A 12,073-nucleotide genomic window follows, 5' to 3' on the forward strand; every position below is an offset into this window, starting at 1 on the left:
TGAATCTGGGACAGACTGTGTATAATCTGAGTCCCTGGTAAATTCAAGTTCTCTTTGAGCAAAAATATGGGAACGGAAAGAGTGTTCGGTTTGTTTTTCTCACATAGAGCATACATTCCTCTGGTAATCTTGAGATAACAAATTCTTCTTGAAAATTCGGGTTGAGCGCGTCTCAAGATTTTTTTATCAAGAAAATATTCTCCGTTGGAGATAAGCGTAACTCAAGAGAAGGAACACGAGTAAACCGAGCGACTCTACCGCTTCTCTCGGCGGTAGAATCTTTTCCTCCGTGTGGAGCATATTTTTTTTGGTGTTTCTGGCAACACGTTGACTGCTGCTTTGAGAGATTTAGCAAGGCTGTCGAGGATTCACGTAGCAATCGGTTTTCGGCACACTTCCCTGCTTCTTTAGTGAAAAGTGAAAGAAAAGAGAGTTTCTCATTTGCATCCGCTCGATTCGACGTAATTCACTGCAAACTCGAGAAATCGGCCTGCACCGAGACAAGCCGAGAGCGGCGCTTCTCGTTTCTCCTCTCATCCCCCTCGTTCCCCTCGCGCCAGATTGTAACCCGATATCAATTTCGGCTTTATTAACGGCTATCACGCCAAGCTCGCGCGCATTTAGTTAATAACGGCGGATGAACGGCATAAGTTTTACAACGGACGCGCTGCGCGTCTCTCTCTCTCTCTCTCTCTCTCTCGCTCTCTCTCGCTCTCTCTCTCTCTCGCTCTCGACGTTTAATTATTACGCATATTTACGCCGCCGGCCGTCCCGTGAATGTTAATTGCAACTCGCGCTCGTACAACGCGAACAACGTTTCCTCCTGACCGACTCTACATACACGCTCGCGCTTTTTAATTATCACCGACACAGCGCGGGCGCACGCGCGTGCGCGAGTATAATTAACGAACTCGCGAAACGTCGTCCGCCGATAGTCGCCGCGATCTCGCGGAATATTCCGGATAATTAGCGGCACGGCCGAATTATTGGCGCGGCCGGCAGCGCACGACAATCAGAGCGGCCGTGTACCGTGCCCGGCCGCAATCGTCAATAATTTACCGGCTAATAAGTCCGAGGCAAAACATAGCGGTAGTCTAGCAAAGCGGAGTCATTTCTGCAGACGATCGTAATTAAGTACAAATTGTCCCCGGGCGATTAAGTAATCGTCGTCGCGGCGGCGCGGCGGCCTAGAGTCGGGCGGGGGCCTTAATTTCGGGTTAATGCTCGCTCGTTAATTTCGATAGTCAGGCGCAAGCTGCGACTGCGCTCGCGCGCTATATCGCGCGCGCAAACGAGGGGAACGAGGCGGATCGAAACTGGGAACGAGACGCTAGAAGGAGGGGAATGTACACGAGACACGGTGGCAGAGGGGGGGGGGGACGGAATCCGAGACGTACAATGTGACGACGGTGTTACAGAGAGTTAGTTAATACGTCCGATATCGCGAGAATTTGTGCGTTCGTAATCGTAAAGCATTTCTTAAATACCGACACGGTGTTGTCGGAAATGTTCACCGGCCTTTAGAGTCGAATTATCGGCGCGAGAGAGAGAGAGAGAGAGAGAGAGAGAGAGAGAGAGAGAGAGGAGGGTACGCTTTGGCAGTCCTCAAGTGTCGAAAAATTCATCAACCGTTGAACACTAGAATGTTTTTGTCCTCCTCCTGTTAGGCTAGGACGGCTGAATTTTCGCTCGCAATTTGTTTTATTATTTTTCCTGAGCGTACACGAACTATGAATGTTTGGTAAAAATTTGCAGCAATGTGTAAAGTCATATACAATTTTTTAAAGAAAAAGTAATAACCTGTCGCTGTAAAAGAACAAACTTCTTTTATTTGAGCACGTGAATGATCTAAGATGGTCTATCTATGAACTTTGTGAATCCTAGCAGGACACCGCTGTGCAATGTGCTGCTATCTGGCGGTAAAAGTTAAAAAATATCGTCGGATGAATTTTCATTCTAGTTTAAGGAGTGTTAATACGAGAAGGGCGAGACTCGATACCTTGCGCGAACATATGACAGGAAGCAATCAACTCCCCGTATTGTTAAATTAACACATTTGGTGCTTGTAACATAGCTGTAAATAGTGGCATGTCAGAGAGAGAGAGAGAGAGAGAGAGAGAGAGACCAATAAAGTTACAGACAGCTCCTCACGAGAGAGAGAGAGAGAGAGAGAGAGAGAGAGAGAGAGAGAGAGAGAGAGAGAGAGAGGGGCGGAGGAGGAGGAGGGGGAGTAAGAGAGAGGAGAGAAGCGCGCACGACCTCGAATTATCGCCCCTGCCTCGCTATTCGACTCGAACTATTAACAATTTGCTCGTTAATGAGACGCGGAGCTGGCGGTGTGCACCGGAGGCTACCAAGTCGCTCTAAACTACCGGATTTACGGTTAGCCGTCTGTTAAACGCTCCGCGTAAACACGCCGTTAGCAGTGGCGTGGCCGGACCTCTTCTTCTATTTTCTCTCCCAACCCCTTCGAGCCCTTCCACTTCCGGCCGCCGATTCTTCGCGCTTTTTCAGCGGCGATACGTCATCATGATACGCGCTTGTTTTGTCGCGACACGGAGAACGCAACTTGCGGGGAGAATAGTATTCGTCTTCGAAAGTTGGGAACAGACTTTGGCGAGAGACGATCGCTATTCTCGTCAAGAGTGTTCTCCCCCGACAGGTGCTTTCAGAAACACCTTTCGGCAAGTTTTCCTTCGCGCGTGAGAAGCCGGCTAGAAGATTTCACATTTATTAAAGGCCGGTAACTTCTTTTCCCATTCTCGCCGCATGGACGCGGCACTTTTTGTATCGTTTCATTCTTGTGTGTTATCGTTATTATTTTCGTGACGTTCCTATACGTCCCACTCTACGTCCCAGCATGCGCGTATATTTCGCGTACGATTCTCACGTTAACACAATCCTCGCACCTCTCGCCTAATGCTCGTCTGCGATCGAGAGTGCAATTACGACGAAACAAGACTTCCCGTCAGCCCGGAGACGCAAGGACGATTTAGACGCGGAATTCAGTACGCCCGTCCGTCCCTTGCTCGCGGCCGTCGGTGCCATTTGAATGCGAAAGAGCTCTCGTGTGCCAGCGTAATTCGCGGCAATCTCGTCATCTTGCCACGTTTACCTACGCCACTGCATCGGGCAAAGCACACACACTTGCGCGCAAGTACGCGTCGCCGCGCGCGCGCGCGCGCGGAGAGCGGCCTTAGCGTTTCCCTCGAAAGCGGGCCGTGTGATCAACAGCCGATCGACTAATTGCCGGTAATACCGAGTGACAGAATCAAAAGTCGTTTGCGCCACCGTAATCGCCTACGTGCGCGCCGTATTTACTCGGCTGAGCGAAACGCACAAGTTGCAGCAGCCGACTTGGGCGGGGAGGGGGGAGGAGGGGGGGGGAGCGGCGGCTGCTGCGACAACAACGACGGAGGGACGGGGAAGTTAGGCAAAGGGGATTCAGGGACGGTGGGTGGTTCTCCGGAATCAAGATTATGAAATTATGAGCGCGCATATATCACTCGCCGTTTGCACGCTCGTTTTCCCCGCGCCGAAGGTCCCGCGAGTCACGCGAAACGCGTATTTGAGCGCGCGATTTATGCACCGGCGCTTTCACGCGCGCGCGCGCGGGGATGCATTCTTTTCGACACTCGTGATTTTTCACGCGATCCCGAATCCACGCGATTGCTCCCCCCTGGCGTCCGACCTCTCCGCACTTTTGCCGCAGCCTTCCGCCTTGGTCGCTTAACGAGCGCCCGCGACTTTGACGCTCGACTCTTCCCCCCTCTCTCTCTCTCTCTCTCTCTCTCTCTCTCTCTCTCTCTCTCTCTCTCTCTCCCTCTCTCTCTTTCTCTTTCTTTCTCTTTTTCTCCTTTTTTTTACGCACACACACAACGGGGTGCATTTCAACCCTCTGCCGTTTCTGGCGTCGAGTTTCCGCTCCAGCTGATTCCGCAAATCAATTCTTTTTTCTATTCTGGTGTGTACTCGATATAAATGTCGGCTCGTGCGATGAATAATTCCGCCGGTAAAACGGAACGACTGCCGATCTTTTTTGTCATTTCAGTTTTACGAAAAAATGCATGTGATACGTTTCGACCTGCGGTCTTCTCCTCGCGCACATGACGTTTCGTGGAATTAATAACGACCTGAAGGTACAACCGGTGCGTTTCACCTGAGAAAAGACTCGAACTTACTCTTTTCACACAAGGTCGCTAGAAAGAATCGACGATGATGATGAAAGAATCTCCGGCGAGATTGACGAGGCGCGAGGCATCTCGCACGCGATGACCGTCGTTAAAACTAAGGATGAACAGCGGGCAAAGGAGGTAGGTGGAGACAGCGGGAAGGGACGCGGGAGGGGGGAGGGGGGAAGGAGCGAGCTCCAAATCCGACGAGGAGTCGAGCCCGCGACGCGACGGCGATGGTGAATTCGCCTTTCGGAGCGATCGTGAGAACACATTGCGATCGCTCCGTCGAAAATTCGGCGGAGCCATCCGCCGCAAGCTCCGCTCGGCACGCTTGATCGCGCTCGCGCTCTCCGCTTCGGGATAACCGGTTCCCGGAGCACGGCCGACCGGTAATTCTCGTTTAAATCAGACTCGTCGATTACAGTCGGTTGGCTACGATTAGACGCAAATCGCGGAATATCGGATTACGCTCGACCGCGAGCCCCTCGCGCCGCTAATAAACGCGCCGTGCGGCGTGCTCGGAGAAGAGAGGAGTAGCTGCGGCCGCGGTGTTCCTCGGGCCGCGCGCTCTCGTGTGACGTCATGGAGCGATTAACCGGATTTTATCTCTCCTCGTCGACCTCCTCCTCTCGCCGTTGCCCCGTCCCGTCCCGTCCTGTCCCGTCCCGTCGTTGGCACTCGCCGCCGCGCCGGGCGGCCGGATCGATGTGGTCGATGGATTCTCTTCCTTTTTCCCCTCTTGCTCTCTCGCGAAAAGACCGCGTGCGAATTAGCCGTCGCGATTGTTCACGCGCTCGAATAATACGCTCCGGTGTATTTCCTAGCGCGTCGCGTGCCGTCGAGACATTCGTCTCGCGAGGGCTGTTAGGACGTAGGATTGGGCCGCGCGGCGATCCAGCGAATCTCGATTCGAATCGGTGCCACTCCGTTCTCTGCCCTTCTCTCTCTCTCTCTCTTTCTCTCTCTCTTTCCACCCCCGGCCCCAGCTGATGCGAGACGTTATGGTTTAACCGTATCATTTTCGTCGCGACGATCGATCGCGACTCGCCTAACTTGCGGATTGCGAGGCTCTCCGGCTCTCCGGCTCGTCTCGCCGAGGAACACGCATGACGGCGCCACGAGCGGATCCTCGGGAAGTCGCCCGGACTAGACGGATCCGAAGGAGACCTCGCGACAGAACGAGAAGAGCGCGAAGGCCGCGCTCTCTCGTGACTCGCGCAAAGCCAACAACAAATCGTCAGCGGCACTTAGCGCGTCAAGAGGATACACAGCCGTCGCCGAGGCTCGCAAGGCGCCTCGCCGTCGGCCCCGACGGATGCAAAGTAGCCTAAGGTCGAAGTAATCGGCGAAACCGGTCCGCGCAAAATTTGCCCGGCGTTTCAGAAGGATCGCGGCCCCGATCTCCGATCGCCAGCCCCGACTTCAACAACACCGCCCTCCTCTCCTCCTCCCGCGTCCCGTCCCAGCGGAAACTTATCGATCGCGTGTGTCGCGCGTAACCCTTCTGCTTCCCCCGGCTCTTTGCTCCGCTGATATCCTCCTCTCCCGTCCGTCACACGATCCTCTTGACTCTCGCTGCTCGCCACCGTGCTCTCACCATTTTACACCCGATAAAGCCTCTTTACATGTTCTTGAGACGGACCCGGCGCGACGCGGCGGCCCGGTGAGCCGACGACAGCGGCTGGGAAGGAGGAAGAGCAGCAGCAGCAGCAGGAGAATGAACAAGAAGAAGAAGGACAACACGGGCGGAGGAGAAACGACGGGCAAGGACGAGGGGGCGAGCGGGGAGGGGAGACAGGCGTCAAGTCCCTATCGCGTGACGCATTAATAAGCTACAAGAGAGAGAGAGAGAGAGAGAGAGAGAGAGAACATCGGGGTCTCCCTCGGGAGGCGAGGTGGCTCATACGACGTCGTGAAAGCATTCTCCCCGACAATCGGTCGAAATATTTTCAAGAGAAGCCTCGTAAAAATTCGAGATATCGCTTATGAGTGTATTCGGCGCTCGTGTTTCTCGTCCGTCCGTCCGTCCGTCCGTCCGTCCATGCGTCCGTTCGTCCATCCGGGAGCATCGCAACGCTCGAGTGCCCTCGTTGGACCCCACAAAAGGTCCATTCCGGGCGTTCCGGGCTTTACGACTGGCTGAAAACGAGGGGAACCGGAGTCTACTGCTCTCGCGCTCTCTCGCTTTCTCCCCCTTTCAGCTTCCCGATCGCTCTCTCTCTCTCTCTCTCTCGCTCTCTCTCGCTCTCTCTCTCTCTCTCTCTCGCTCTCTCTCTCTCTCTCTCGTTCGCCGACGAGACGACGCGACCGAAGTGCGCGCCGTCGCCGCCGTCGCCGCCACCGCGTTATTTTTCGCCGTTCATCCGTTCGCCGCAGCCGCGATATTAAAACGTGCATTTCGACGAGGAGTAACAGCAGGTCGTGCAGCGCGGGCGCACCCGCTGACGAAAGTCGCTCTCTTTGGCGCTCGCGGCTGAGGCAACGAGCGAGCGGGCGGGCGAACGAACACGCGAGATTCGTCGCGGGACGACCGCGAGCCACGAGGCTTCGCCGTCAGTTCGCTCGCGCGAAGATAGGAGATGCCAGATGGCCGGGATTTCCGGGAACGTCCCCCGGAATTCTTAAGCTTGTCCCGTGTCCGGGAATTTAAGTCTTCTGTGTCTCGGGGAAATCAGAATTTCTTCAACAAAATCATCATCGTAACGTTCATGTTTCTAACTGGTACCAGAGAGAAACCTGAGAGCAGTCAGCGCGATTCATAGGGTCGAATTTTTCTCGACGTGCCACTTAAGAAAATTCATGTCAACCGAGGCATCCGCGTGGGACAACAATACAATCGCACGATTTACGTCCAAAGACGTCCAAAACAGAGAGTTTCTCTCTCTCTCTCTCTCTCTCTCTCTCTCTCTCTCTCTCTCTGCTGGCACCTAATTCACGCATTGTTCGTTGTGAGTGCACAGCGGCATCTCTTACCGCTCTGTCTCTAAAATCTAACTAAAATTCTCTAACCTATTTTTCAACCGTCGTCTAAAATATGTCCCGGAAACAGTCACTTCGCATCTGGCGATCCTACGCGAGGAGCACGATATACGTGTGTACAGATCCTTTTCGCAGCATCTCGCGTATCTTTCTGTCTATATCTATGTATCTTTTTACATTCTTTTACGCCTTTTGTTATTCACACCGACATCCGATGACATGATGACTTTTTACCGCAGATTCTCGGCTCCTCCCGCGACGATGAGCGATCTCGGACGCTTCCAAGCGACGCCCCTGCGTAATCCGGCGGCTCAGTCAGCGCGACGCGCAAAAGCACGTAGAATCAAGTAAGTGAAGCAACGAGCGCATATATTCCTCGTGATTGTCTCACGATCCTCCATTAGACTTCCATGTCAGCGCGCGACCGATCCTTTTCCGCGACTCATTGCTCACACGAGCGTAATTCGCGCGCGTCATCGTTCGCGCTACCACGCCAGCACGTGCCGGCTACGCTGCGGCTACTACGCGCGACAGTCAGCGGCGATGACGGGGCCGCCAGGAAGCAACGGCAACGGCCGCGACTCGCCTTCGGCGCGGAGCGTCGGCGATTTCCATCAATCGGGGAGCAGCGCGGGCAGATAATGACATCGCGCGTCCGATGATGCGCATGGCCGACCGACTGACCGAGGCAAAGTCCAGAGGAGAGGATTCCACGAAGAACACCGCCTCCCTCGTGCATGTCGAGGCTACGGTTCCGTGACGGTGCTCGTGGTGGTGATGGTGGTGGTGGTGGTGGTGGTGGTAGTCGTCGTCGTCGTCGTCGTCGTCGTCGTCGTCATCATTGCGCTCACGATCGTACGTTCGTCCATCGATCAGCGGCCGCGTCGTGCGAACAATGAGGCTTCGACTCATAACGCTCAGGGTCGCTGTCTCTCTCGCGCATCTCCGGATGGAGGGTGTGCAAGGTCGCGCGCAATCCGGTCCGATACCCCGATTTCCCGCAAGGAGATCACTCGATTACCGCGCGATCCCTCGGAATTGCGAATTACGTGTACGTGCGCGGCTACGGCTCCTGCGTACGTAATGACGGCCATTACGTGTGCCGCGCGTTCGCGCATTACGGAACGCACGTCGTCGCAACATATTCGATTACGCCGCCAAGGACGCGGCTTGTCTAGGTGTAACGGCGACGTTGCACCTGCTGCTGCACGCACCGCCGCTCTGTCGCCGATCCGCGCGCGGCCTGGCTCCTTCTCCCCGTCGAATATTCGCTCGGCCGCTCGGTAAGTTCGGTCTCGAGCTCCCCCCCCTCCCCCTCCTCCCCCGGGGGTAATCGCCGCGTCGTTATCGACGACAGAAGAAAGCGTGCGGTATTTGCGACTGTAATTGCTAGCCGCACGATGATTGCACCGTGCCGGGGGAACCGTCTCGGTAATGAGCGCTAGTCGTCGAGCGACTGTGTATGCATATCGTTATTGCTGCTCTTTCGCGCCGGGATGACAAAAAGGCATGTTTGACGCTGAGAGAACGAGTGTAATTTGCAGCGGGACTACTTGTCTTTTTTCCTCCTTTTTTCCTCGCAACCGCCCGCGTGGCTTTTCGCGCGACGCTTCCTGCCGGAGAAGGTCGAAACGAGCTTCTTGACTCAGCTGATATCGCGTCCGCGATAACGCGGCTTCCTCAGCAATCGGCGATCTTGTCGCGAATCGAACTCGCCTCTGACGAATAAACCTCGGGAAACGTCGCAGACGCCGATTTGTTTCCAATTTTTTATCAGTTATGTTTTACGTCGAAAATTATGAAGAAATCTGTTACCATTTTTGGCTTAAATTAATTTTCTCAATTTTTTCGAAACTTTTCAAGTTCTGCACAAGTACGCTATTTTATACATATTTAAAACAATATTTCTTAAAAATATATATACCTGATTTGTTGAAACTTGCACACACATGTCGCCGATTATGAATCGGAACCATTTTGTAAAATTCAAAATGGCGGATCTAATGTCAGGCTGACATCATTGTTGAAGAAGTGTTCAGTTTTACGCTACATTCGACGTTGGCTGCAACGACAGTTTACTCTTCTGCAAAATTTTTTTCTTCTTTTTTTGTTCATTTCTTGTTCATCTTTTTGCCAGATTTTGACGTTAAATCGAGCTTGTTTGCTGGATAGTGAGTCGAAAGATTACTTGTGCAAAACTTGAAAAATTTTCGAAAAAATTGAAAAAATTAATTTAAGCTAAAAATGACAACAGATTTCTTCATATTTTGACATAAAAAGTAACTATAAAAAATTAGAAACAAATCGGCGTCTGACGTTTCCCGAGGTTTACGTGTGAGAAGCAGATATTTGGCTGCCAAAGACGCGTTTTCCCTCGTTTGTCATCGCGATCTGTGCGAATCTTTTTCGCGTATCTGTCCTTTCCTGCTCACTTCAATCGTTACTCACCGCGCTTGATGTGCTTCGAGAGCGCATAATAAAGAAACCGACTGCAGTCAGTCGGTCAGAAAAATTCGCGCGTCGTTGACGAAACGAGCGACTGGTGCGGCATCCTGTTTCCAGGATTGGACCGAGTCATCTATGCACGCGTACATCTAACAACGTTCGCCGGTCCTCGAAAGGATCGCGTGTCGTTATATCGCGACGAGATAGCGGATATCGCGGAAACGCGCGTCATTTTCCAAAACGCGGAGTCCGCGCTAAAAAAGTGCGAGCCTTAACGGGGGCCGAGGCTTTGGAGGAGAACCGCTCACGCCCCGGCGAAATATTAAAGCTAACCCCCGCCGTGATCTTCGGCCGAAGATCGCTTCATAGAGAGATATTGGACATCTCCGGTGGTCCGGAAGAAATGTGAGCCCGGCGCGATGTACCACGATGATGGTGACGAGTGAGATACTCGTAACGATCTCGTACGATAAAACCCTCTTGGCGCCTACTCGCGCCACCCCTCCGCCCGGGCCTCGCGCGCGTTATAGCGTATCCCGCGGCGAGGATAAAAATATCGGATGAACGATAACGCCCGGAATGTCGTCGTAGTTTTCAAAACTATCGTAAATACTAGACGGCGGTCGCCGAAGTGTCCGTGGAATTGAATGTATTTTACGTCGGTCCACTAATTCCGAGGGCCAACCGGGAGAGACGGATGGGCAAGGGGAGAGAGAGAGAGAGAGAGAGAGAGAGAGGGAGGAAAAAAGAAAACGTCGATTGTGCGCAAAGATTAATAGTCGTGAGCTTGCTCAATTGCTCAACGAACGGGCGAAAAAACGACGCGAAAAGCAACGGTCTCTCGGCGTCAACTTCGCGCCGGGTAAAAGTGTCGGCGGGGAATCTCGGATCGAGAGAAAGTACGTCACTTTTGCAACACAATCTTACGTAACTTCTCCTCCCGAATCTCTCCCCCTTTGTCTCTCTTTGAAGCGCTCTTGAGCAAGTGTACCGCGCGCGCGCGCGCGCGCGACTCGTACGCTTCGTCGAGTTAATGTACTTTGAAGACACTTTACGAGCGCGCGACGCGTTGGTTAACGTTAATCATATTCCACGGTCGTCACGTAACCGTCCCTTCCTCCTTCGTTCTCTTTCCTCTCTTTCCTCTCTCTCTCTCTCTCTCTCTCTCTCGTTTATTCGCTCGCTCGTTCGGGAGACTCGCGGCGAAAATGTGTCGCTCAGCAGGGTTGCGACCGACTCGGAGCGGACAGGGAGGGACACGCACGTGCGAGCCGCACACTTGGTCCTGCTCCTGGATGTCCTGGATGCTTTTGGCTGCGAGAGGTGGGAAAGATAAATTCGTCCGTACAAATATGGCATCGCCCCGTCGGCGTGGGCGCGGCGGGGGCGGCCGGCGGCAAGAGGGTGCAAATATCGAACGGACATCAGCGAGCGCGCGTTCGCTCGCTCCTTCGTTTCCAGTGATGCATGACGCGATGTTACTGACCCTATACGCCCACCGAAACAACCCTATTTTCCTCCCTCGATTTCTCCTCCTCCTCCTCCTCCTCCTCCTCCTCCTCCTCCTCCTCCTCTTCCCGCTCTTCCTGCCGCCCCGCGCTCTCTCGACGATCCGCCCTCGGTTATTTATTTCCATTTATTTCGGCCATCGGCTCCCGCACTTGTATCCTTCGGCCTGGTCGCACCCTGTTACGAGAGGCGGCCTCGAGTCTGTTTTATTACCGCACGAAATGATTTCGCGTGCGGCCCTCCGCAAGCGCGGGATTCCCCGTTTGGCCCTGGCGGAGACTCCCGATAAAATCGAGATGCACGCGATCCTTGAATTCGCCGAAGTCCCAATTCGCGCTTGCGAATCGGACGAGTCGTTCGTTCGTTCCATCGTTTGATCCATGGATGAGCCGTGCGACGGAATCGCGTGTCCTTTTTCTCTTCTGATCTGTGAGAGAGAGAGAGAGAGAGAGAGAGAGAGAGAGAGAGAGAGAAGTTGGCGAAAGCGCGTGTCTCTACTGAGACGACGCAAGCGAGTTGCGTCGCGATCCTCGAGGAAGCCGACCACGTTCTCCACGATGATCGTGTCGCTCGAGTGACGTGAAATCGCTTCAGACGTGAAGACTGAGTGGCGCGACGCTTCTGGAGAGGTTCGCTTCTTTCATCCGCGGACAAGTTCGACCAGACTGAGGGGACAAGAGTCTCGCTCTGAAATTCTTATCCTCGGAATCCTCCTGCGGAACATTTCTTATCGGGCGACAAGCTAACAGCAGCAGCGGCAGTAGTAGGTGCTAGGAAAACGATTTTCCCCGTCGTAATTATCTCACCGTGTAATTACAGTTTCGCGAATGCCGAACACTTTTCTCTCGATGCGATTGGTGTCTGCTGCTACCGAGGTGCGCGAGGCTCCTCTTCATCGTTATTATCCTCGCTATAATTAGCAATTAATAGGGCAGAAAGGATTCGCTCTCGACGCGAGGAATTTT

The 12,073-nt window shown here is 53.6% G+C and overlaps 1 protein-coding gene across 2 annotated transcripts in view; it reads left to right on the plus strand.

Annotated features, from left to right (window-relative positions):
- LOC112590031 (uncharacterized) overlaps window positions 1-12,073 on the plus strand; it is a 163,128-nt gene that overhangs the window by 127,794 nt on the left and 23,261 nt on the right. For both annotated transcript variants that reach the window (XM_025305471.1, XM_025305470.1), the window contains exon 4: window positions 7,394-7,501. In XM_025305471.1, the coding sequence (XP_025161256.1) occupies window positions 7,394-7,501 (108 nt within the window). The remainder of the gene's footprint in view (window positions 1-7,393; window positions 7,502-12,073) is intronic.

This window comes from Harpegnathos saltator, unplaced genomic scaffold, assembly GCF_003227715.2.
Source record: "Harpegnathos saltator strain DR-91 unplaced genomic scaffold, Hsal_v8.6 scaffold698, whole genome shotgun sequence".
NCBI classification, from domain to species: Eukaryota; Metazoa; Arthropoda; class Insecta; order Hymenoptera; family Formicidae; genus Harpegnathos; species Harpegnathos saltator.